This window comes from Myxine glutinosa, chromosome 2 (assembly GCF_964187855.1).
Source record: "Myxine glutinosa chromosome 2, kmMyxGlut1.1, whole genome shotgun sequence".
NCBI lineage: Eukaryota > Metazoa > Chordata > Myxini > Myxiniformes > Myxinidae > Myxine > Myxine glutinosa.
The window spans coordinates 1,642,017-1,669,000 of NC_136262.1; the positions used below are offsets into that span (position 1 = coordinate 1,642,017).

Here is a 26,984-nt window from a genome sequence, read left to right on the forward strand (position 1 = left end):
TGAGGCAATGTTTTTATGGCCGGATGCCCTTCCTGACGCCAACCCTTAGTCGCCTCTTACGATGCGCAGGGATACGGTGTACCTATTCTAAATTGGGGTACACACCGGATCAATCATCCCAGCAAGCTGGTACTCAATTTGCCGACCTCGGAAGGATGACAGGCTGAGTCAACCCCCCTGGTGTTAATTCAGCGATCGACCGGGATTCGAACTCAGGATCCTAGGATCCCAAGCCAGCGCCCTAACCGCTAAGCCAACACCAGGCTATCATCACTATGGATCATCTCGATCATCTCACTATGGATATGCTCGGATCATCACTATGGCGGCTACCCCCTATTTGAGCACAGGAGCAGACGACAGAAGACGGTGCCTGCTTTGCAATGAAAATATCAAGGACAAGGATGACATCTCAAATGTAACAGTAGCTGGACTGGAATCTCTACAAACACTTCCTGACAGATGGTTTAAGCATCGATAAGAGTGTATGTTCTAAGCCTCCTTATACTGAATTCCAATTAGCTGCGCCAAGATTGTCCAGCAACCACAATGATATGGTTGTTCACAAAGGGTGCCAAATCACATTACGGAATAGAGTAAAACGAAAGGAAACTCAGGCCAGTAAACTTAAGCAATCCGGTTCAGAATATGTTCCTGAGTCCAGTGGAATAGACAAGCAAACCATATAGGGTCCCCAGGAAATCAACACCAAAGCGCATCTGCTTTATCTGTAATTTGGAGACAAGTGCTGACAATAAAAAGTATAACAATGGTGGTCTAGGGAGATGCTCGGAAGAAAATGCTTTCAGCAAAATTAAAAGTCAAATGGACTTAAAAATCAATGACGAGGAGAACAAGTACCATGATGCAGCAAAGCGTTTGGATATATTACTTAATGGAGCATCCTATGATGTATTTGCAATTGATCTTTACTACCACAAGGCATGTTATACGAACTTCACTTATGATTATGATGAAAATAAACCCACCACACATGACGCCAGGAAGGATGAGTTAGAGCCAGTAGTTATTGACCAGTTTATCCGGCTATTTGACTGTAAAGTAATAAGGATCAGGAAGCCTATCTTTTGACAGAGTTATTGGAAGATGTGAAAGAGTTGAGCGAAGATCATGATCTTGACGACCCACCAATCAAGCATACATGTAACCTAAAGCGAAAGCCGATAGAGAAATTTGGAGATTCCTTTGATTTTCATATACTTGGTAAGCATCTCGTAGTGCACCCTAGTGGAGAAAATCCCCTTATGTATTCAGCAGCTACACTGAAAGGCCATTGACGCCAAGAAGATGACTTGACCAAAGCGTTCTCGAGACTGATTCGTCATAAGATTTTACAGAGGGAATCCGCAAAATGGCCCCTTGAAGCACAAGAGTTGATTGATCTGCTTGATAACCACAAACCTTTGTGCTGTATCTACAATGCTCTTTGCTGGTCGATAGATCCCAGGAGATCAAAAAATATCCTTGGCTATGTCACAGTTCCGAGCAAGACCCAAGGAGAAAAAATATCAGCTTTGAGCCAGAGTTGGGAAAAGATGGTCACCGGTGAGCGATCGCCATTAGGAGCTGCCCTGAATCTGACCATACATAGACTCACAGGTAGTAAAGAAGCAACCACCTTGCTAAATCAATGTGGAGTTGGCATACCCTACAATGATGTCCGCCATTTGATCAACAAATGGGCGAAGTCTGTAACGATGGAGCACAAGAAGATTCTGCCTCCAGGTTTCATCAAGGGTCGCAGTGTGCATGTAACATTTGATAACTCCGACGGGAAACAACAGACACTAACCGGGGCACATACTACTCATCACACAACTGGAACTATATTCCAGGCTAGATACCCAAGTGATACCACAAACAGCCCGCCATCCAAACCAGTGGAGTCCGATATCATCGACCAAGAGATATCCGATTATGGATCCTTCAAAATCCCCAGAAGAAAGAAGATACCCCCTCCATCATTCCCCAATTACAACGATGACTACAAAAAGTCACCATTGCTGGATGATGCTATGAAACGGGACATTGCCTGGGTTATGGTTGGTACCGTTGGTGATGACTGCCTCGAATAATGTTTTCCAGAAGTAGATAAGGATGCACTAGGCCCAGTTGGTTCTTGGACAACATTCATGAAGGGTGTGACTGACTGTTCAACAACTAAATGCAAGCTAGAGTATCTTCCAGTGGGTCCATTGCCTCCGGATGACAAAGTCATTAAGTGGTACATGGATATGATAGTGCAGATTGCAAATGACTTCGACTTGGATCATATATTTGGCCATGCAGATGAGGCAATCAACTCCAAGATGTTGATCATTTCATGGATCAATCAGGAAAAAGTATGACAAAATCATACCTCTAATGGGAGGCTTCCACACAATCTTAGTGAACCTCAAGATTCTGTTCAAAAAGTATGGCTGTCTGGGTTTCAATGATTGGTGGGTGGATGCTGGAGCAATAGCCGATGGTTCGATGGCTCAAGCGATTGAGGGCCGCCATTACTACAGAAGTGTCCATCAGCACAAACAGTCGTTTGAGGCTCTAATTAGGTACAGTATGAGAGCACGCCATATCAGTACCAATTTGGACCTGCATATGAAAGAAGCAATTGCTAGCCTCAGACCACACCCTTGTCCAGGAAATCTTGAATCACTGTTGCGACTGCCGGAGTTCAAAGGCATCTGTTCTTCATTGACATCAGCAGAAGGGACACAGGCAAAGATGATTGTGGAATACCTCATAGACGTTTCAGCGATGTTGAGTCTAATAAGTGCAGTCAGAGAGAAATGCATCGAAAGACATCTCGCAGCAGAACGCGCCTTACTTCCAAAATGCTTTGCCTTTGGGCATATCAATTACGCCAGATACCTTACATTCCAGCATGTCAAACTCCAAGATGTCAAGATGAATAACAAAGAAGCATGGGATGATCCGGCCCAAAATGGGTTCGGCGGGTCATTGTCTGGTGAGGCCTTCTCTACAATCCATGGGGATTTGATAACTGAGACCACAATCAACCGAGAAGTGAAGGCCAGAGGTGGTCCAATGCAAGGCAGATACAGTACCAATGAGAGCACAACAGACACATTCGTCAAGACCAGTCATATCATGGCTAAGATCAGAGCTACACTGAAGGAAAGGCTAAATATCATCACCTCTTCAGCCCACAAGGAGACCAAAATAGCGGCCCGAATACACCATGAAAATATGGTTCATAATCTAGTAATTCAGCTTGACAAATACTTTGACCCATTCCTGAATGGTCCCGCTCGTCATATGAAGACTGGTGTGGAAATCGATTGTGATGTTGTAAGAGGATTGATGTCATCCGCAGAAGCTGGAGAACAGAAATATGGGATGATCCGGCCTATGGGACGATCTTCCAGAAATATGGGACGATCTTCCTCATATGTGGTGATTTCAATTGTCACCATGCCAGTTGGCTGGGTGTGGGTACCTCTCTCACCAGCCACGGCTCTTCAGCAAAGGACTTCTGTGACTCACTGGGACTGACACAATCTGTCAATTTCCCGACCCGGATCTCAATCAATGGAGCATCTTCTCTTCTGGACTTGGTTATGACTAACTTCCCTGAAAATGTCTGCTGCTCTTCTTCTGCTCCAATCGGCTCATCTGATCATGTGCTTGTTAAAGTGGACATCTCTCTGACCATTCTCAGAGAGCCTCCTCAGCGTCGACGAGTCTGGCATTTCACTCAGGCCAACTGGCATGGTCTTCAAGCAGCCATCAATCATCTGGACTGGTCTCCCATCTCTACCGCCTCTGACATCAACTCATCCTGGGAATTCTTCCAAAGTAAACTGCTCTCTCTCATGCACAGATTTATCCCATCTCGTCTTCAGTTGTCATACCCTTCCTCCCGTCCATGGTACACGGAATCTTGTGGTGAGGCTATTGCCCAGAAACAACTTGCTTTCGTTTCCTGGAAAGCAAATCCAATGGAAGGAAATCTCATTTCCTTTCACAAAGCCCGAAACAAGTGTGTGTCCACCCTCAGGAGAGCCAGGAAACAATATCTCTCCGTTCTCAAGACCGAACTCTCTTATCTGTCTCCCTCTTCCAAATCCTGGTGGCGTCTGGTCAAATCTGTTTCTGGTGTTTGTTCCCCCTCCATCCCCTCCCTTACCTCAAACGGCTACACAACTGACTCCGCACGTGAAAAAGCTGAATGCCTCAACTCTGTGTTTGCCTCTAAATCTTGTGTCCCAAACCCATCCCTCTCTGTACCCACCGTACCCAGTCGTACCCAGCTGCTCCTGGACTTCGTGTCCTTTCCTCCTGACAAGGTGGAAAAGTTTCTGTCAACCCTCGACTCTGATTCTGCAACTGGACCTGACGGCATCAGCCCACGGGTCCTAAAATCCTGTTCTTCCGCTCTTTCACTCCCTCTCTCTGTTCTCTTCACCCTCTCTTTTGCTCACAGTCAACTGCCATCTGCTTGGAAATCAGCCAACATCATCGCTTTGCACAAAAAAGGTGCAAAAACAGATCCTAGCAACTACAGACCAATCAGCCTTCTCCAAATTATCAGCAAAGTCATGGAATCCATCATTGCTTCGGATATGAAATCTTTCCTCTTCTCCAATGGCTTGATCTCTGATCATCAATTTGGTTTCAGACCAGGTCACTCTACTCTGGACATGCTGCTTCTGCTGTCTCAACAATGGATGGTGGTCCTCAATGCCAAACAGGAAATTAGAGCTGTCTCCCTCGACATATCACGTGCCTTCGATACGGTCTGGCACCCCGCTCTGCTCACCAAACCCTCGTCCTTTGGTATCCATGGAAATCTCCACGCATGGCTGGCGGACTTCCTCTCTCGTCGTAGTCAACGTGTGGCCCTGAATGGGTTTCTCTCATCTCCTCTTCCTGTTCAGGCTGGAGTTCCCCAAGGCAGTGTTCTGGGCCCTGTGCTTTTTCTTGTCTTCATCAATGATCTCTCTGACTCTCTTGAAAATCCTCTCTATCTCTTTGCTGATGACTCCACTCTCTGCCGCTCCATTCCTCATCCCTCAGATCGGCCGTCTGCAGCCTCCTCACTCTCTGCAGACCTGGACAAAATCACAGACTGGGCAAACAAGTGGAACATGTCTTTCAATCCTGACAAATCTCACACTCTTACGATGTCTCTCCGAAAAGACCGACTGGACAACCCTCCCATCTACTTTCTGAATAATCCTCTCCAAGAAGTTCTGTCACTCAAGCTTTTGGGTCTCACTATCTGCCATGATCTTTCCTGGGAAAACCACATGTCCAAGCTGGCCTCCAAAGCCAGTCGCCGACTGGGCATCCTCCGTCGTGCGAAGTCCTTCCTTGGCACACCTGAGCTCCTCACCACATACAAGGCTTTCATCCGCAGCTCAATGGAATACTGCTCTCCCCTCTGGGCTGGTGCTCCTGCCTCACACCTAGCTCGTCTTCACGCTGTTGATACCAAAGCATTCAGAATCATTGGAATCTCCCGCGATGAAGCTAACTCCAAGGGCCTCTCACTCACTCACTGCAGGCAGATTGGTGGTCTTTGTCTTCTACCGACTCCTCTCCGGCCTTGCTCCCCCAGCTCTCTCTGTGCTCTGTCCCGCAAATATTCCTACAGGTCGCACAAGATCTGCCTGCAACCCTCTTATGGTTAAACTGCCAAAATCAAGACTCTCTGCTCACCTTCACGCCTTCATTCCTCTTTTCTCCCGCCTCTGGAACAAACTCCCTCACTCTCTTCAATCCCACTCCACCCTCCAGGTCTTTAAAACAGCTGTTCACCACCATCTCTTATCTTCCCCCATCCAAAACATTGATCTTTTCTATCCCCGCTAATTTCACCCCAATTCCACTTTTTTGAAATTCCAACTTCTGTCCTGGAAGTCCTTGTGTCCTTGTGTTTGATACTTCTGCCACCCCCCTCCCCCCAAGCCCTCTCCCTCCCACACATCTCCCTGCTCTTAAATGTTGTGTGCCCTCAAGTGTTTGTGTGCTTCCCCTTCTCTCGTCTTCCGCTCCCTCTTTTTATATCTTTTGTTTGTCTGGTTGATTTGTTTGTGAAATAAATGTCAGCTCTTTCACGAGCCTCGATTCAGTATACAAAAAAAAAAAAAAAAAAAAAAATCCTTGGTGTCCTTGCGTTTTATACCTATCCTGCCTCCCCCCAGGCCCTCTGCCTCCCACACATCTCCCGATGTCCCTGCCCTCAAATGTTGTGTTTGTGTGCTTCCTCCCCTTCTCTCCCCATCTTGTCGACCGCTCCCAATTTTATATACTTTGTTTACTTGTTTGTTTGATTTGTTTGTTTGATTTGTTTGTTTGAGAAATGTTAGCTCTTTCACGAGCCTCGACTCTGTATACAAAAAAAATAATAATAATAATAAAAATTGGCGGCCATTTTGGATTTTGAGGCAAAATTCTGGGTGCCCCCCCCCCCCCCCCAAGCTAATATCAAATGGTATGGGTTCAGGATGATGAATCCACTGAGAAAACCTTGACTGGAAAAAGTGTTAGTTTTCCCTTGGGTTTGCCCTGTCTAATTGATCCAAACACCCAGTTTCATTCATGCACTCCCCTGGAGTTTCCTCAGTCCACATGCAAAGTCTGGGGATGCAAGGTTTCATGGTTTTGGAGTTATGGAGGAGACGAACAAACACAAACACACACACTTATAGATGTTTGCACGTTTGTATATGTCTTTATGTATGTACGTATGTATGTGTGTTTGTACGTATGTACGTATGTGCGTATACGTGTATGTACGTATACATGTATGTATGTGTGTATGTATGTATGCATGTATGTATGTATTGTGTCTATATGTGTGTGTTTGATGCAATACAAGCCATCCGGAACAGTAAAAAAAAAAAAAAAAGAACAAAATGCAACTTATCAAAACAAAATTATGAAGAAAAAGAATAGTAATCACTTTAGAATAAATATGGCAGTTAAATGGTTGAAAGAAAGGGAGAACCATTAGAAAAGTGCTCGGGATAGAAGTACATACAGCCAAATATCCCATCGTGCGGGGGAAGGTGAAAGAAGCACATCCATCTGGGCTCTGTCCCATCACTGTGTATGGAGTCTCAAATGAAGCCTTTTCACTGGCAAAAACAATGTCGCAAAGTCCAAGCAATGCAGCACCAAGACCCACAGCAGGTCCTCCCACAGCAGCCACAATGGGTTTTCGAAAGTAGATGAATGCACTCACAAAGTCCCTGAGGAAGGAGGTGGGATGGAGAGTTATAGTTCGGTTAGCCAAGCCCCGAAGGTGGGCACAGCAAAACTACACCCCTTTGATGGGTTGGGGTAGGACAGAAACCACTCGGACTCGATGTGTGAGGGCAGGTCAAAACAACACAGACCCAATGGGTGAGGGCAGGTCAAAACAACACAGACCCAATGGGTGAGGGCAGGTCAAAACAACACAGACCCAATGGGTGAGGGCAGGTCAAAACAACACAGATCCAATGGGTGAGGGCAGGTCAAAACAACACAGACCCGATGCGTGAGGGCAGGTCAAAACAACACAGACCAAATGGGTGAAGGCAGGTCAAAACAACACAGACCCAATGGGTGAGGGCAGGTCAAAACAACACAGACCCAATGGGTGAGGGCAGATCAAAACAACACAGACCCGATGGGTGAGGGCAGGTCAAAACAACACAGACCCGATGGGTGAGGGCAGGTCAAAACAACACAGACCCGATGGGTGAGGGCAGGTCAAAACAACACAGACCCAATGGGTGAGGGCAGGTCAAAACAACACAGACCCGATGGGTGAGGGCAGGTCAAAACAACACAGACCCGAAGGGTGAGGGCAGGTCAAAACAACACAGACCCGATGGGTGAGGGCAAGTCAAAACAACACAGACCAAATGGGTGAGAGCAGGTCAAAACAACACAGACCCGATGCGTGAGGAAAGGTCAAAACAACACAGACCCGATGCATGAGGGCAAGTCAAAACAACACAGACCCGATGCGTGAGAAGGCCAAAACAACACAGACCGGATGCGTGAGGGCAGGTCAAAACAACACAGACCCAATGGGTGAGGGCAGGTCAAAACAACACAGACCCGATGCGTGAGGGCAGGTCAAAACAACACAGACCCGATGCGTGAGGGCAGGTCAAAACAACACAGACCCGATGCGTGAGGGCAGGTCAAAACAACACAGACCCGATGGGTGAGGGCAGGTCAAAACAACACAGACCCGATGCGTGAGGAAAGGTCAAAACAACACAGACCCGATGTGTGAGGGCAGTTCAAAACAACACAGACCCAATGGGTGAGGAGGTCAAAACAACACAGACCCGATGCATGAGGGCAAGTCAAAACAACACAGACCCGATGTGTGAGGGCAGTTCAAAACAACACAGACCCAATGGGTGAGGAGGTCAAAACAACACAGACCCGATGCGTGAGGGCAGTTCAAAACAACACAGACCCGATGCGTGAGGGCAGGTCAAAACAACACAGACCCGATGCGTGAGGACAGGTCAAAACAACACAGACCCGATGGGTGAGGACAGGTCAAAACAACACAGACCCGATGCGTGAGGGCAGTTCAAAACAACACAGACCCGATGCGTGAGGGCAGATCAAAACAATGGGTGAGGTGTGACAGGTCAAAACAACACAGACCCAATGGGTGAGGGCAGGTCAAAACAACACAGACCCAATGCGTGAGGGCAGTTCAAAACAACACAGACCCGATGCGTGAGGGCAGATCAAAACAACACAGACCCGATGCGTGAGGGCAGATCAAAACAACACAGACCCGATGCGTGAGGACAGGTCAAAACAACACAGACCCAATGCGTGAGGACAGGTCAAAACAACACAGACCCGATGCGTGAGGGCAGGTCAAAACAACACAGACCGGATGCGTGAAGGCAGGTTAAAACAACACATACCTGATGCGTGAGGGCAAGTCAAAACAACACAGACCCGATGCGTGAGAAGGCCAAAACAACACAGACCGGATGCGTGAGGGCAGGTCAAAACAACACAGACCCAATGGGTGAGGGCAGGTCAAAACAACACAGACCCGATGGGTGAGGGCAGGTCAAAATAACACAGACCGGATGCGTGAGGGCAGGTCAAAACAACACAGACCCGATGCGTGAGGGCAGATCAAAACAACACAGACCCGATGCGTGAGGGCAGGTCAAAACAACACAGACCCGATGCGTGAGGGCAGGTCAAAACAACACAGACCCAATGGGTGAGGGCAGGTCAAAACAACACAGACCCGATGCGTGAGGGCAGATCAAAACAACACAGACCCGATGCGTGAGGGCAGATCAAAACAACACAGACCCAATGGGTGAGGGCAGATCAAAACAAAACAGACCCGATGCGTGAGGGCAGATCAAAACAAAACAGACCCGATGCGTGAGGGCAGATCAAAACAACACAGACCCGATGCGGGAGGGCAGGTCAAAACAACACAGACCCAATGGGTGAGAGCAGATCAAAACAACACATACCCGATGCATGAGGGCAGGTCAAAACAACACAGACAGGATGCGTGAGGGCAGATCAAAACAACACAGACCCGATGCGTGAGGGCAGATCAAAACAACACAGACCCGATGCGTGAGGGCAGATCAAAACATCACAGACCCGATGCGTGAGGGCAGATCAAAACAACACAGACCCGATGCGTGAGGGCAGATCAAAACATCACAGACCCGATGCGTGAGGGCAGATCAAAACATCACAGACCCGATGCGTGAGGGCAGATCAAAACATCACAGACCCGATGCGTGAGGGCAAGTCAAAACAACACAGACCGGATGCGTGAGAGCAGGTCAAAATAACAGACCCGATGCGTGAGGGCAGGTCAAAACAACACAGACCGGATGCGTGAGGGCAGGTCAAAACAACACACCCCGGATGCGTGAGAGCAAGTCAAAATAACAGACCCGTTGCGTGAAGGCAGATCAAAACAACAGACCCGATGCGTGAGGGCAGGTCAAAACAACACAGACCGGATGCGTGAGAGCTAGTCAAAATAACAGACCCGATGTGTGAGGGCAGGTCAAAACAACAGACCCGATGCGTGAGGGCAGGTCAAAACAACACAGACCCGATGCGTGAGGGCAGGTCAAAACAACAGACCGGATGTGTGAGGGCAGGTCAAAACAACAGACCCGACGCGTGAGGGCAGGTCAAAACAACACAGACCGGATGCGTGAGAGCAGGTCAAAATAACACAGACCCGATGTGTGAGGGCAGGTCAAAACAACACAGACCCGATGCGTGACGGCAGGTCAAAACAACACAGACCGGATGTGTGAGAGCAGGTCAAAACAACACAGACCCGATGTGTGAGGGCAGGTCAAAACAACACAGACCGGATGCGTGAGGGCAGGTCAAAACAACAGACCCGATGCGTGAGGGCAGGTCAAAACATCACAGACCCGATGCGTGTGGGCAGGTCAAAACAAAACAGACCCGATGCGTGAGGGCAGGTCAAAACAACAGACCCAATGCGTGAGGGCAGGTCAAAATAACACAGACCCGATGTGTGAGGGCAGGTCAAAACAAGACCCGATGCGTGAGGGCAGGTCAAAACAACATAGACCCGATGCGTGAGGGCAGGTCAAATCTACAGACACATTTGGTGAGGATAGGGGAAAAAAAGAAAATAAATAAATAAATAAATACACCCCCACTTCATGGGGAGGGAAACAGAAAACCACTCTCACGAGATGGTCGGGAAGGGGCTGCCGCAGGGTGATCCACAGAGAGGAGAGGAGGGACGGACAATCTGCTGGGAATGGAGGGAAGGGCGCCAACAATCCGCTGGAAGAGAAGGGACGGGTAATCCGACGAGGGGAGGGATGGGTGATCTGTAGAAAGGGGAGGGATGGGTGATCTGTAGAAAGGGGAGGGATGGGCGCCGGGCAATCCACCAGGAGGGGTGGAACAGGTGCCGGGAGATCTGGCAGGAAGGTGGGATGGGTGATTGGCTATCCTCCGTGAACTGAGGGATGAGCACCGGCCAAACAACCATAAGCAGAGGGACTAGCGCTGGCTGATCCGCCATGAGCAGGAGAGGCACCAGGCGATCAGCCAGGAGTGGAGGGAAGGGCGCGGGGCGATCCGTCAGGAGAGGAGGAACGGGTGATCCGACAAGAGGGGAGGGATGGGCGCAGGACAATCCATCATGAGAGGAGGGAAGGTCGATCCGCTGGGACAGGAAGAAAGGTCGATCCGACGGGAGAGGACGGAAGCTCAATCCGGCAGGAGAGAAGGGCCGGGCACCGGGCGATCCAGCGGGAGGGGAGGGCCAGGAACCAATGCTCCACTGGGAGGGGAGGGCTGGGAACTAATGATCCGCCAGATGGGGAGGGACGGATGATCCTCTGGGAGAGAAGGGATGGGCACCGGGCGATGCAACGAGAGGGGAGGGACGGATGATCCACTGGGAGGGTAGGGACAGGGATCGACAATCTGCCGGGAGAGAAGGGCAGGGCTATTCACTGGGAGGGAAGAGTCAGGCACCAGCCAGGCAATCTGCCGAGAGGGCAGGGACGGGAGATCTACCGGACAGGGAGGGACGGGCGCCGGGGCATCTGCTGGGAGGTGAGGGAAGGGTGGAGGCAATTTGCTAGGAAAGGAGGGTCAAGCAGTGAAAATCCGCCAGGTGTGGAGGGTCGGGCGATCCGCTGGGAGGGGATGGACGGGTGCTGAGCCGAGGACCCAAAATACCCAGAAGACACCGAGGACCCAAGATACCCAGAAGACCCAGGGGACCCCAAAAGACCCAGAGGACCCCAAAAGACGCCGAGGACCCCAAAATACCCAGAATATACAAAAGTCCCAGAAGACCCAAAAGACCTCAAGGACCCAAAAGACCAAAAATACCCTGAACACCCAAAAGACAAGTACCCAAAAGACCTTAAGGTTGCAAAACACCTTAAGAGCCCCAAAGACCCAGAAGACACTGAGGACCCAGAGGATCCAAATGACACACAACCCAAAATATCTAAATGGCCCTGAGGACCCAAAACATCCTGAAGACCCAAAAGACCCGAGGACCCAAAAGACCCAAATGACCCAAAACACTCCACATGGGGAGTACTTGACAACAAGCCAAGTTTCATTTTTTTCCATTGAGTGGTTTCAGAGATATGGAGGTGTAACGTTTTTTCGAATATGGCGTCCGTACCACGTGACCTATGACGTTGTAATTATGAATAAAAAATTCTACAGGCGGAGGCACTCCTATGGTAAAATTTTGTGTCAATCGGACCAACGGTTGCTGAGAAAATGGATTTTAAAAATGCATGCATGCACACCAAACCACATGTATGCACCCGATTGCCTAACCCTGCTTTTGGCTTCACGAGAGCAGGGCAACAATAAGCTTCCAGTGGGAACCTCACTGGAAGCCGAATAATAATCTTAATAACAATAATGTATTGATGCCAGAAAGGTATGTGGTACACTAGTTATAATAGCAAAACAAGTACAGACACATTCAAAATACACCGCCTCAATGGCAAATAAATAAATAAACAAATCCCCCAGCGTGTGAACAAGGAGACGGTATTGGGAGGGACAGGTGTACAATTATTGATTGATTAATTGTGCAATTGAAATAAATAAATAATAACCGTAAAATAATTAATTTCCTAATTAATTGGCTAATAGCATACCTAAACCACCAGCGTTTCATCCGAATCTGTAACTTTTTGAAAACGAATTAAATAATTAATCCAGTAATTGATTAACCAATAAATCCAAAATATCCTTTATCGCCATATCACGAACCCGCTAAAAGGCTAACCCCCGCTCTAGCAGGGGAAATGGCCTTAAAATGCCTGTTGTGTTGTGTTGCCATATCACTTGGTCACTATCGTGTCCAAATATGAGCTTCCTAGCTCATGCCTAAGATATTGCCCAGATGAGAAAGAAAATAAATAAGTGATCAATAACGAAAATAAATAAACGAGCATTCTGAGTATTGCGCTGCAATACATGTCCCCTACCAAAGTTCAAAGTGCCATAACTTTGTCAAAAATGATCGAAGATGCAAATTTATGTACGGTTGATGCTGGTTTTCAAACTTGATCTGAGGTATGCTGAGACACGTGTGTCACGCCTCACCTCGTTGATAAGCCCGCGAGGTCGCTCCGTGGAGCAGCCTGCACGTATTGCACTGTGTGAATTATATAAATTATTACCAACTCACGGTTTGAGGTACTAGCGATTCAAGAGATATCCATTTTTTTTTTTCTTTCGTTTAATTAACGATATCTGCCAAACCACGTGCCCTATCGCAAATTCCAAAAGGACATTTTAGTAGACTGACATGCTGAACAGATTTGTGAAGTTTCCCCTCGATTAGATCAAAAATGAGGGAGGGGCTCGGTTTTAAAGGTTCATGCTTTAAAACGTCATAACTTTGAAACCATGTGACGCATGACGTCATGCTCGCTGACTTTTTTGTTCGATATGGTTATGCGATTTTGCCTGCAAAGTTTGGCCTCGATCTGTTCAGCCGTTGCAGAGAAAAAGGGGGTTTTCGTGTTTTCACGAAAAACAACATGGCGACCGAACCACGTGTCCTGTGACGTCATAATTACCATTAAAATATTCTACAGACCGAGTCCATCATATGGTGAAAATTTATATCTCAATCGGTCCTATTATTGCAGAGAAATTGGTTTTTAAAGGAAATTAAAACTTAAAATGGCACTGAGTTAAGGATCATCAGAATTATCAGAATTACCAAAGTTCAAAGTACTGTCTTTCCCTCGTGGTCCCCCTGTGCTGTCTTTCCCTCGCGGTCCCTCTGTGTTGTCTTTCCCTCGTGGTCCCCCTGTGCTGTCTTTCCCTCGCGGTCCCTCTGTGCTGTCTTTCCCTCGCGGTCCCTCTGTGCTGTCTTTCCCTCGCGGTCCCTCTGTACTGTCTTTCCCTCACGGTCCCTTTGTGCTGTCTTTCCCTCGCGGTCCCACTGTGCTGTCTTTCCCTCGCGGTCCCACTGTACTGTCTTTCACTCATGGTCCCCCTGTGCTGTCTTTCCCTCACGGTCCCACTGTGCTGTCTTTCCCTCGCGGTCCCTCTGTACTGTCTTTCCCTCGCGGTCCCTTTGTGCTGTCTTTCCCTCGCGGTCCCACTGTGCTGTCTTTCCCTCACGGTCCCTCTGTGCTGTCTTTCCCTCACGGTCCCACTGTGCTGTCTTTCCCTCGCGGTCCCACTGTGCTGTCTTTCCCTCGCGGTCCCCCTGTGCTGTCTTTCCCTCGCGGTGCCCCTGTGCTGTCTTTCCCTCACGGTGCCCCTGTGCTGTCTTTCCCTCGCGGTCCCTTTGTGCTGTCTTTCCCTCACGGTCCCACTGTGCTGTCTTTCCCTCACGGTCCCCCTGTACTGTCTTTCCCTCGCGGTCCCTTTGTGCTGTCTTTCCCTCGTGGTGCCCCTGTGCTGTCTTTCCCTCGCGGTCCCTTTGTGCTGTCTTTCCCTCGCGGTCCCACTGTGCTGTCTTTCCCTCGCGGTCCCACTGTGCTGTCTTTCCCTCGCGGTCCCACTGTGCTGTCTTTCCCTCGCGGTCCCACTGTGCTGTCTTTCCCTCACGGTCCCACTGTGCTGTCTTTCCCTCGCGGTCCCCCTGTGCTGTCTTTCCCTCGCGGTGCCCCTGTGCTGTCTTTCCCTCGCGGTCCCCCTGTACTGTCTTTCCCTCGCGGTCCCTTTGTGCTGTCTTTCCCTCGCGGTCCCACTGTGCTGTCTTTCCCTCGCGGTCCCACTGTACTGTCTTTCCCTCGCAGTCCCTCTGTGCTGTCTTTCCCTCGCGGTCCCACTGTGCTGTCTTTCCCTCGCAGTCCCACTGTGCTGTCTTTCCCTCGCGGTCCCCCTGTGCTGTCTTTCCCTCGCGGTCCCCCTGTGCTGTCTTTCCCTCGCGGTGCCCCTGTGCTGTCTTTCCCTCGCGGTGCCCCTGTGCTGTCTTCTTTCCCTCGCGGTCCCCCTGAACTGTTTTCCCTCGCGGTCCCCCTGTACTGTCTTTCCCTCGCGGTCCCACTGTGCTGTCTTTCCCTCGTGGTGCCCCTGTGCTGTCTTTCCCTCGTGGTCCCTCTGTGCTGTCTTTCCCTCGTGGTCCCTCTGTGCTGTCTTTCCCTCGCGGTCCCACTGTGCTGTCTTTCCCTCGCGGTCCCACTGTACTGTCTTTCCCTCGCGGTCCCTCTGTCCTGTCTTTCCCTCGTGGTCCCCCTGTCTGCTGTCTCCCTCGCGGTCCCCCTGTGCTATCTTTCCCTCGCGGTCCCTCTGTGCTGTCTTTCCCTCGCGGTCCCACTGTGATGTCTTTCCCTCGCGGTCCCCCTGTGCTGTCTTTCCCTCGCGGTCCCCCTGTGCTGTCTTTCCCTCGCGGTCCCCCTGTGCTGTCTTTCCCTCGCGGTCCCTCTGTGCTGTCTTTCCCTCGCGGTCCCTCTGTGCTGTCTTTCCCTCGCGGTCCCTCTGTGCTGTCTTTCCCTCGCGGTCCCTCTGTGCTGTCTTTCCCTCACGGTCCCTCTGTGCTGTCTTTCCCTCGCGGTCCCTCTGTGCTGTCTTTCCCTCGCGGTCCCTCTGTGCTGTCTTTCCCTCGTGGTCCCTCTGTGCTGTCTTTCCCTCGCGCTCCCCCTGTGCTGTCTTTCCCTCGCGGTCCCACTGTGCTGTCTTTCCCTCGTGGTGCCCCTGTGCTGTCTTTCCCTCGCGGTCCCTCTGTGCTGTCTTTCCCTCGTGGTCCCTCTGTGCTGTCTTTCCCTCGCGGTCCCACTGTGCTGTCTTTCCCTCGCGGTCCCACTGTACTGTCTTTCCCTCGCGGTCCCTCTGTGCTGTCTTTCCCTCACGGTCCCTCTGTGCTGTCTTTCCCTCGCGGTCCCTCTGTGCTGTCTTTCCCTCGCGGTTCCTCTGTGCTGTCTTTCCCTCGCGGTCCCTCTGTACTGTCTTTCCCTCGTGGTCCCTCTGTGCTGTCTTTCCCTCACGGTCCCCCTGTGCTGTCTTTCCCTCGTGGTCCCCCTGTGCTGTCTTTCCCTCACGGTCCCCCTGTGCTGTCTTTCCCTCGTGGTCCCCCTGTGCTGTCTTTCCCTCGCGGTCCCTCTGTGCTGTCTTTCCCTCGTGGTCCCTCTGTGCTGACTTTCCCTCGCGGTCCCACTGTGCTGTCTTTCACTCGCGGTCCCCCTGTACTGTCTTTCCCTCGCGGTCCCTCTGTGCTGTCTTTCCCTCGTGGTCCCCCTGTGCTGTCTTTCCCTCGCGGTCCCTCTGTGCTGTCTTTCCCTCGCGGTCCCTCTGTGCCGTCTTTCCCTCGCGGTCCCTCTGTGCTGTCTTTCCCTCGCGGTCCCTCTGTGCTGTCTTTCCCTCGCGGTCCCTCTGTGCTGTCTTTCCGTCGCGGTCCCTCTGTACTGTCTTTCCCTCGTGGTCCCTCTGTGCTGTCTTTCCCTCGCGGTCCCCCCCTGTGCTGTCTTTCCCTCGCGGTCCCTCTGTGCTGTCTTTCCCTCGTGGTCCCTCTGTGCTGTCTTTCCCTCGTGGTACCACTGTGCTGTCTTTCCCTCGCGGTCCCCCTGTACTGTCTTTCCCTCGCGGTCCCTCTGTGCTGTCTTTCCCTCGCGCTCCCCCTGTGCTGTCTTTCCCTCGTGGTCCCCCTGTGCTGTCTTTCCCTCGCGGTCCCCCTGTGCTGTCTTTCCCTCGCGGTCCCCCTGTACTGTCTTTCCCTCGCGGTTGTCAGCTCTTTCACGAGCCTCGATTCAGTATAATAATAAATTTTTAAAAAGTACACCGCCCCCATGCCAAATAATTAAATATCCTATAGTGCGGCATTGCCGGGGCGCCTCTGGCGCCCGGCTATACCGCGGTGCAGCTCATAGTGATTGCATTGGGAGGGAGAGGTGTACAATTATATTAATCAATTGGCTAATAGAATACCGAAGCCACCACAGTTCCATTCCAATCTGCAGCTTTAAAAAAAACAATTTAAGTCACTGATTTAATAATTCAATAATTAATCAATTGATTGATCAATCAATAAATCAAAAATATCTTTTACAGTCAAATCACTTGGTCATTGTCGTGTCCAAGTATCATCTTCCCAGCTCAAAATGTGCCAGAGATAATTCCCAGATGAGGAAATAAATAATTACTTAATTAATCGCTAATAATTAGGTAACTAACCAATTAATTGATTAATTAATCAAAAAAGAAAAAATACCGTTTTTGTCAAAGTACTTGCTCACTATATTGTGCCGAAATTTCAGCTTCCTAGCTCAAAGGATGCCTGAGATATCGCACGGACAAACAAACAAGAAAGAAACCGGAGTGAAAACTGAGTACTCCCTTTCAGCGCGTGTCGTCACCGTGCCCGGCAATGACGTCATACAGCGCCGAGAGATGGAATGGGAAAGCAGCGGTGTAGCAATGCGCAGAAAATTTGGTTAATGTGCAGAATTTGGTGACATGATTAGTTAAATGGAAGCCCTCTCGATGCTGATTACATGTCGTTTTTGGCTGAGGGCATGGCTGTGCTGCTGATGCAACGCCCACAGTAGGTTAGGGCAGCATTTTTTTTTTTGCATTTTAGACCTGATTTCAACCTGTTAACGAACGCAGATTTTGATGCGGTCAATACACCTTAGTTTGGCATCAGATATGAAGCTTGTGGCCAAGTTTTATCAAAATCGTGTGTTTGGTTCAAGTTTTAATGACTGGTGTTTACAGACTCACTGACTGACACTGCTCGATTGCATAAACTCTCCGGACTAAAGTCTGGGTGAGCCAAGAACAAAAAACGTCCGTCCGTGAAGCCTCGATGTACATCTTAATTATTTATGTACAGGTACTGTTTGAACGCATGTCTATTAATTACGTACGATTGGAATGTACCTTTTAAACCTTTCGAACATTGAGACTGTCGTGACCGCTTAAACCATTAAAGACCCTATAACATCCTTCAGACCCCTCTATACCTCTACAGCCCTTGAGACCCTATCGACACCCCCCCCCCCCCTAAGACCTTTTACCTGTAGGTCTCTTTCAACAATTGAGCACCCCTTCACCCTTTAGACCCGAAGAATATTTAGACCTTTACACCCCTGAAGTCCTTTTAATCCCTTTAGAGCCCTTACATGCTGCAAAGATGAGAGCCAGCTTGGACCCTTGACCTTTTAGACTTAAAACTTTAGACAACTTAGACCTCGACCTCTTTAGACCTTTTATACATGCTTGAGAGATGAGACCCTTTCGACTCCTTCGATCCTAACTACTATTGGAAAATACCCTTTAGGCCTTGAAGAAGAAGAAGAATCTTAAACATGCAACGTCTTCTTGCAAAACCCAGACGATATTCTTTCAGCAAGTAACATGCAAACAGTTAGTGTGAGCAAGTAATACACCCAGAGTATGGGTACTCTGCTAGTGTTAGTTATAAACACGTTTGGCGATTAAATGCTAATGGCTATACTCTGTAGTCACTTTTCAGCGTAGCATTCTGTAGGCTACATGCTTGATGGGGCGGTCATTTTTTTCCCCCATCCCATCCCTACATATGAAGTACTACCTACCGTACCGTACTACCGTACTCCATGATGAAGAAAACAAAATTACTGTCTCCGATTACACGGTCAAGCAACCAAAGCATTGTGCACTTTTGGCTCACCGAAGACCTTCAGCTATCCGGGTGCTTTGCTGCTTGTTTTCCATCAGCATCTTGACCAGAGTGACAAAGTCTAGGCCACTGCAAAAGGCCCCATCAACTGCCCCAAGTAGTAGAATTCGGCTGTCATCAACAGCAGCAAGTGCCATTGCCGTTTGCATCTCCTTCATTGTCTGCAGGAATTTCAACACAAAATTACTCTTAATTCTGCAATTTTATTCTGTTTATTTGCCCCCCCCCCCCCCCCCCTGAATAACAATAACAACCTCAGCCTTTGTAAACACATATTTCACCTCTAAGGTAAGGGCATTGTTATCAGCAGACTTGATTGAAAGCTGCAAGTGTGTGTATCCATCTTGCTTGCACACCAAAATATCCCTGTACTGGTATGCACTCTCTGCTTGCCGCACACTGATGCGCAAGCGTTTATCAAACTTATTTTCACTTTGCTGGAGCTTGCGCTTGGCACAGGGTTGCACGTTTTCAATGCCGTTGCCGTTTCGGCCCAGAGAAATGACAAAAGTGTCCGACTCTCTTGCTCTGGTCCTTCCAAAAGTTTGAAAAGTTAAAGGTACCCCTGAAGGAGACAAGTGTAGCTTTGGGTTAAAAATGCAGAATGAACCATAGTGAGGACAACAGCTACTAAAACTATCAAGATTATATGCGAAAGTCACTACATCTAGCACACACACACAATGATACATTGACTCCATTTCATACCTGACCTTGGCAGACACCCAGGTTGGCACACACTGCTCAGAGAGGGGTTTGATGGCCAAAGTTGAACAGGAACAATTGGCAGCCTGACCTGTGGCTGCGCCACATGCAACTTGCCCAGCTGTTCATCTGTAACAGTCCATTGTGTTTGGAACGGCCATCTCTTTCTCAGCACTCACTTATTCAGATTATACAACCAACTTGTGAAGAGTGAACAACTTTAGAAACAATCCAGAAATACAAGTACAAAGTTGCCGATTTTTCACACCCAACAATTTAGTACTCCGCTAAAAAAGATCAAACTTTCCAGACCAATAAAAATTTCATCAACTGACAACCTGTTGGCACATCCGACTAGAGTGAAGTCGATGGTGCGGATTGGTGCGCCATCGCAAATACGCACCCTTCCCACATAAAGCAAGGTTGAGAGATGGCAAAAAGTTCCACTTGGAATGACCAAATATCTGGAGTTGAAAGATTCAGATTTTGAGTTGAATTTTTTTCCGTTTTGACCCCTGTGACCTTAAGTGCAGGGGAAAACTCCATGGGGCATGAACTGGGAGTCAAATCTAGAAAGTCGTTACATATTTCTGGTGTCCCCCAATGAATGATCGTTTTAAGGCCATTTTTCCCCACTGGAGCAGGGGTTAGCCTTGTGGGCCCCATGACAATCATGGTTCCCTGTTGGAGGCAATGTTTTTATGGCCGGATGCCCATCCTGACGCCAACCCTTAATCACGCTCTTACGATGCGCAGGGATACGGTGTACCTATTCTAAATGGGGGTACACACCAGGATCATTCGTCCCAGCAAGCTGGTACTCAATTTACCGACCTCGGAAGGATGACGGGCCTGGTACCCCCCAAAGTTAATTGCATATACACAAAGTAACATTTAAAAATGTTTCAAATGTGCTTGAAATGGCAATTTCTGGTATTTGACCTTTTGACCCCACCACAAGGGGACAGGGAAAAAATTAGTGCTCTTGCACCTTTGTGCCATGTGGTGATCACAACTACCAAGTTTGGTGAATTTCTGCCCAACCATTTAGGAGATAGAATGATGGACGGACAGATGCAGCTAATTTCAATATTCGAAATGTGGGGATAAAAATGTTGGGATAAAAAATGTGGGGATAAAAAAGTGGCAAACTGTGTGATTAAGCAAGCAACGAAAAACCTCCACACGACTCAGAAACACACAAATGTGATTAATAAACAGTCAAATATCATCCATAAAATAAATTTCATCTCAAAAAGCAAATGGCAGTGATTCACAAAGCGACGTGACAAGGCTGCTTGTGGAAAAAGGAAGGGAGGACAACCCGGCAGTTGGGAAAACCGAACCAGATATACCTTTAAAGCTACCAATGGCATTCCTCCTCATTTCCTTATTCATACTACAGACTTGGCATTTAATATGGAATTTTTTTTTCTTCTTGACTTGGGTTTACTTTCTCAACTCAGTATATCAATCTGGTGAGTTTCTTTCACACTTTGGTGATTTATTTGTTAAAAGAACCATGTCACTGATTGTCTGTCGCAGCAAGAAGTCAACAACAGGATTATATCACAGGTGGCGTGGCAAAATGTACGGACAGGTGCATTTGATGATTGGCTTCACAGTCGGGTATACAAGGGTTGTTGCGTTCTGTATTAGTGGAAAACAACTGCTGCACGTCTCCAAAGGTTATTGCCGCTTCCTCTGGAGATGGTCGGCCAACTCGACAATGCTGTTTGTCATGGAGTGGTGGCTTTACGAAATTACGGCATGAAACAGCATGCTATTGCTCGGCAGTATGGCATCACTCAAGGCCAGGTGTCAAAGATCCCGAAACGAAATGCTCAGAGGGGTGTCCCTACTCCAATACCGAGGCCAGGAAGTCCCCGCAGAACCACCAGGAGGGATGATCGCCAGCTGCACCGGTTAGTCCGCAATGGCCGTACCAAGTCAGCTAATCGGCATGGGGCTGAGTGGCAGCAACTGGAAAATGTGCCTGTATCCAGAAGGCTAGTCAACCAACGACTGGTTCAAGCAGGCTATCATGCCAGGCGTCCCCTGAGAAAGCCACGCCTGACAAGACAAAACCACCAGCGCCGATTGCAGTGGGCCAGAGAGCACTGTCAATGGCAGCCAGGACACTGGAATCACGTGATCTTCAGTGACAAGTCTAGATTTCTGGTCTATCGTCAAGATGGCCGCATCCGAGTGCGCAGACAAGTGCATGAAGCCGACAACAAAGATTGTATAGTGCCAAGAGTTCAAGCTGGAGGTGGTGGGGTGACCGTTTGGGCTGCTTTTCATGCAGGGGGCAAAACTGACCTGGTTGTTCTGAATGGAAACCTGAACCAGTTCAAGTACAGGGTCATTCTGGAAGAAACATTGCTTCCATTTGCTCGTGCAGCCTTTCGAGGAAACTTTGTCTTCAAAGATGACAATGCATGGCCTCATCGTGCTCGCATGATCCAACACTTTCTTGCTGACCGTGGTGTAGAGCATATGGAGTGGCCTGCCATGTCCCCGGATATGAATCCGATAGAGAACCTGTGGGCAGAATTAACGCATCAAATCGACCACTTGGACCAGCAGCCGACCTCTGTGCGTGAATTGCAGCAGGCTATTGTCACTGCATGGCAAGCGATTCCTGTCCAAACCTTGGCAAATCTCGTGAACAGCATGCCTCAACATGTACGTGCTCCCCTGAATGCTCGTGGGGGTTACACGAAGTACTGAACTGTAATTTTACTGTCCGTAATCCCAGTCGTAATTTAACTTTTGTTTTTGTTTAAAAATTTTTTGGCTAATGTGCAAAATAAAGAGATACTACTGGAAAACGTACAGAAGTTTAACACAGTACTGTCCATGAATTGAGTTCGATATCAGTTTACATCACTTTCAAGGATCAATATATTTGTTTTGAAATGTCAAATGTGGTTTTTGTTTCTTTTAAAGGTCACATTAACAAAATCTAGAATAATTTCAACATAATTCCAATGAACTTTTGGTTCGAAGACATCTTGAAAAGTAAGTTCACCCCCAGAAAAAAAAAATTCCATATTAAATGCCAAGTCTGTACAATCAGTATCGCTCACATTCCAAGTATTTGTGCATTTTCAGTTTTCACTGCTTATACTTTATGAATTATATAAACAAATAAATTAATTAAATATTACAGCCTTCTCAGATAACTGAGATGATGAAAGCATAATGAACGAGATGGTATTCATAGAATACTTACCCTGCGCAGTCAACTTTGTGTGAGCCAACTCTTCTATTTTTGAACGTTTCTTTTTTTTTTGATCCAATATGGCTGCCAGACCACGTGAGCGATGACATCATAAATTTATATTCTCTAAATAATTGTTGCATAGATCATGCTCAATTAAATTTCAAACTGATCAGACTAAGCGTTGTCCCTGTCGAATTATGACGTCATAATTATGGCACCAATGACGTCATCGTTGGTGCCAATTACGTCACCTATTCCCCATATGGAGTTATTTACAATGAGCCACGTTTCAATTTTTTTTAATGCTGAACGGCACACACTTTACTTTACTGAAATGCAGACACAAATGTTATATTTTGGTCAAAAATCGTCGGAATTTCGCCAAATCTGTTTTGGTCGTGTGTTAATATACCTCAACGATTGACAAATCTGAAATCTGAATTTTATTTGAGGTCAAAATGACCCCGTGAGGTCGCTCCGTAATTTGCCTGCTCGTCATGTGCAGAGTGATAATTAATTCCATTCCCACTATAGAAGACTCTTCTTCTTCTTCACGCAATAACAACTTCTAGCTTCCAGACCGTACATCCAATCATCTTCAAATTTTGCACACGTGTTACACTTCATTACCTCTACTACAATATAAAGTTTCACGTTGATCAATGAAGCGGTTCAAGAGTTATGATTTTTAAAATATTTTGGTTTAATTATTTATATCTGCCAAACCATGTGACCTATCGCAAATTCCAAAAGGTCATTTTAGCAGACTGATATGCTGAACACATCTGTGAAGTTTCCCCTCGATGGGATCAAAAATGAAGGAGGAGCTAGGTTTTTAAAGTTTATGCTTAAAAACGTCGTAACTCCGAAACCATGTGACGCATGACGTCACGCTCGCTGACTTTTTTGTTCGTCATGGGTATGCGATTCTTCCTGCAAAGTTTGGCCTCGATCTGTCCAGTCGTTTGAGAAAATTTGATTTTTGTGGTTTTTCAGTCTTTTCACTCAAAACAATATGGCGTCCAAACCACGTGACCTACGTCGTTATCATTTGATTTCTGCATCAATTTATACCGAGAACATGCTTAATCCTGATCGGATAAAGTTTTTTACTTGTCGAATTATGACGTCATAACGGCAGCACCTATGACGTCATCATTCACATATGTTATTCCGCATGGAGAGTTCTTTGCAATGAGACCTGTCTATTTCTGTGCAGCGGTTTTTGAGATAGAGGTGCAGATTTTTTGGTTTTTCCAAGATGGCGCCCGTACCACATGACCTGTGACGTCATAATATTCACCAAAATATTCTACAGGAGGAAGCCCTCCTGTGGTGAAAATTTCATGTCAATGGGACCAACGGTTGCCGAGAAAATGAATTTTTAAAATGCAGACACGCACGTATGTCCGTACGTACGGACCCGAATGCTTAACCCTGCCTTTCGCTTCGCGAGCACAGGATAATGACAACGGCACTCGGTGGAGTACACAGCTCTGCCAGGCTGAATAATTTACGCTTTGCATCTCACCAATATGCAGGATCTGCATCCGCACCATTCATCCTTGTCACACAGCACCACACCATTTGGCACACAGCACCACACCATTTGGCACACAACAAAATGTAATCAGCTTATTCTTGTCACCGACCCAACTCAACCACAAACTTTCATAATAATCCGTCGACAACATATTGAAAGATCGTGCTATATATCATTTTTATCCCCATCTCTCAATGGAGAAGAATCACTTAAATTATAGTTTCCGGATCTGGATTCAGATTTATTTATTTTGAATACCAAGTCGCAGCTCGTATAAGAGTCAACACGTGGAAACCTATAATAAAGGGAGCGGGAGGGGGAGGGAAGCACAACAACATGAGGGAAGATCGGTGAAAGACAGAGGGCTGGTGGGGCGGGGTACACGGGATAAAGAAGATAGACACTACAGGTGATTTCAGGAAAGAAAAGATGGAATTTGAAGGAGGTGGATTTGGGGAGTTTTAAAGGGGGTAGAAAAGATCATGGTTTTGGATGGAGGAAGATAAGAGATGGTGGTGAACAGCTGTTTTGCAGACCTGGAAGGAGTGGGATTGAAGAGTGTGGGAGTTGTTGTTGTTGTTTCCCGAGTTAGTTCTGGTTGAACAGACCACTTCACTCGGAGATAGATATCTCGGAGATCCACTATCCACTCGGAGATAGCCGATCAACCTCACTGGAGCGAACCAGTGATCCCTCACATCAAAGATGATGTGCTTTTGCCTACATGAAGCCAGGACCGTGCAGTCTTCCTTGATGTTTTATTTGGTGTGGAGCAGCCTGGAAGTGGTTACAGGTGGTGTCAGTAGTGTCATCGAGTCTGTTTGTGGTGTAAAAGTTGTGAGTGGTGTCCGCAGCCAAGGCATGAAAGGGGAACACGATCAGACCTGGGGAGTAGTTTCTGTGTCATTGATGGGTGGGGGTTTTGTGCCCAAGATACTGTTTGGGCCCAGGTTGTTTATTGCATTTATATACTGTTTGGGCCCAGGTTGTTTATTGCATTTATGGAGGTCCTCAACATGAAACAATAAATTATAGCAGTCTCCTTGACATATCTTGTGCCTCAATATACGGTCTGGCACCCCACCCTGCTCTCAAAACTTTCTGCTTATGGTATCCATGGTAACCTCCACGCATGGCTTGTGGACTTCCTCTCCGGTCCGAGTCAACATGTGGCTCCAAATGGAATTCTCTCATCTCCCCTTCCTGTTCAGGCTGGAGTTCCTCAAGGCAGTGTTCTGGGCCCTGTGCTTTTTTTGGTCTTCATTAATGATCTCTCTGACTCTCTTGGGAAAATCCTCTATATCTCTTTGCTGATGACTCCACTCTCTGCCGCTCCACATCTCAACCCTCAGATCGACAGGCAGCAGCCTCTTCACACTCTGCAGACCTAGACAAAAATCACAAACTGGTCAAACAAGTGGAACATGTCTTTCAATCCTGACAAATCTCACACTCTCACTATGTCTCTCCGAAAAGACAGTCTGGACAAACCTCCCATCTACTTTCTCAACAATCCTCTTGAAGAAGTTCTGTCACTCAAGCTTTTGGTTCTCACTATCTGCCATGGATCTTTCCTGGGAAAACCACATTTCCAAGCTGGCCTCCAAAGCCAGTCGCTGACTGGGCATCCTCCATCGTGTGAAGTCCTTCCTTGGCACAACTGAGCTTCTCACTGTAATGAAATTGTACCTAAGTTGAACCCAGGTGTGATGCTCTCACTAACCACTGAGAGGCGTTTGTAAGAACTCGGACCACTGCTGCTCCGGCACACTCCTGTGACATTTAATCTAAGAGGTGTAGACTCGGATGGTGCGTATACATAGATAATCTAGGCTTGCTTGCATTGATTGATATTACTGAACTTTCTTTATGATTCCGTGATCCTCATATATTGCATGATTGTATTTCTACAGGATATTGCCAGAGATCGAATTGTCATTAAACCTACCTACAGGACAATGTCGTGGAACTGATTGATTTCCACTACAATTAATGACAATTCATCTCGCTGTCCAATCGAGAACAAGAGGCGAACGTGAGCGACATGGCGGGACACAGAATGATTCAGGTGCCCCTATTCGCCGCTGATGCGCAAGCAGCGAATTCGTGCTCGGAGCTGACGCATTGGCTGAAGACCTTGGATAATCAATTCAAGGCCCAGGAAACCGCTGTCTCTGATGAAACGAAATTAGAGGTGCTCCAGACAAAAGTACATCACAACGTTTACCGGGCGATCGAACAGTGTGTGACGTTCGATGCCGCAGTGACAGAGCTAAAGCGAATTTACATCAAGAAACGAAGTGCGGTTTATTCCCGGCACCTGCTCGCAATACGGAAACAACAGCCCACGGAGACCCTGGATCATTTCGCTCAAGAGCTACGACGTCTGCTTGCCGATAGTGCTCCGGTGGTACGTACACATGAGCAAGTACAAGATGATCTTGGACGCGATTCTTTCGTCTCAGGACTCAGCTCCTCAACCGTCAGACAAAGATTTCTTGAAGCTGAAGACTTGACGCTCGCTGAAGCATTACGGCTAGCTCACGTCTACACCCAGGCTCGGGAACAATCTGACGCATATGAACACTCATACGTCACAGTGGGGACGTCTCAACAAGCTCGCCCGGAGAGAGCTACCGCCGAGGACGCGGATGCAGACACGGCATCTCTGCTGGAGTCCCCGGCCGCTCCCGAGGAAGACCCAGATCCGGGCTTGACGGCCGCCGCAGCTGCGGGACCAAAGCCCGGACGTAACGCTACGTGTTACTTCTGCAGAAATCGACAACATCCCAGGTCGGTTTGCCCGGCTCGTGATGCGATTTGTCATTTGTGCTCAACTAAAGGGC

The 26,984-nt window shown here is 48.0% G+C and overlaps 1 protein-coding gene across 2 annotated transcripts in view; it reads right to left on the reverse strand.

Moving 5' to 3' along the window:
- LOC137422099 (chromodomain Y-like protein) overlaps positions 1 to 26,984 on the reverse strand; it is a 90,753-nt gene that overhangs the window by 46,096 nt on the left and 17,673 nt on the right. The window contains exons 3-6 of one of the 2 annotated variants that reach the window (XM_068108848.2): positions 19,370 to 19,495; positions 18,943 to 19,226; positions 18,653 to 18,822; positions 7,031 to 7,241 (exon numbers count right to left, since the gene is read on the reverse strand). In XM_068108848.2, coding sequence (XP_067964949.2) covers positions 7,031 to 7,241; positions 18,653 to 18,822; positions 18,943 to 19,226; positions 19,370 to 19,495 — 791 coding nt within the window. The remainder of the gene's footprint in view (positions 1 to 7,030; positions 7,242 to 18,652; positions 18,823 to 18,942; positions 19,227 to 19,369; positions 19,496 to 26,984) is intronic. The other variant, XM_068108849.2, reaches the window with a different exon arrangement.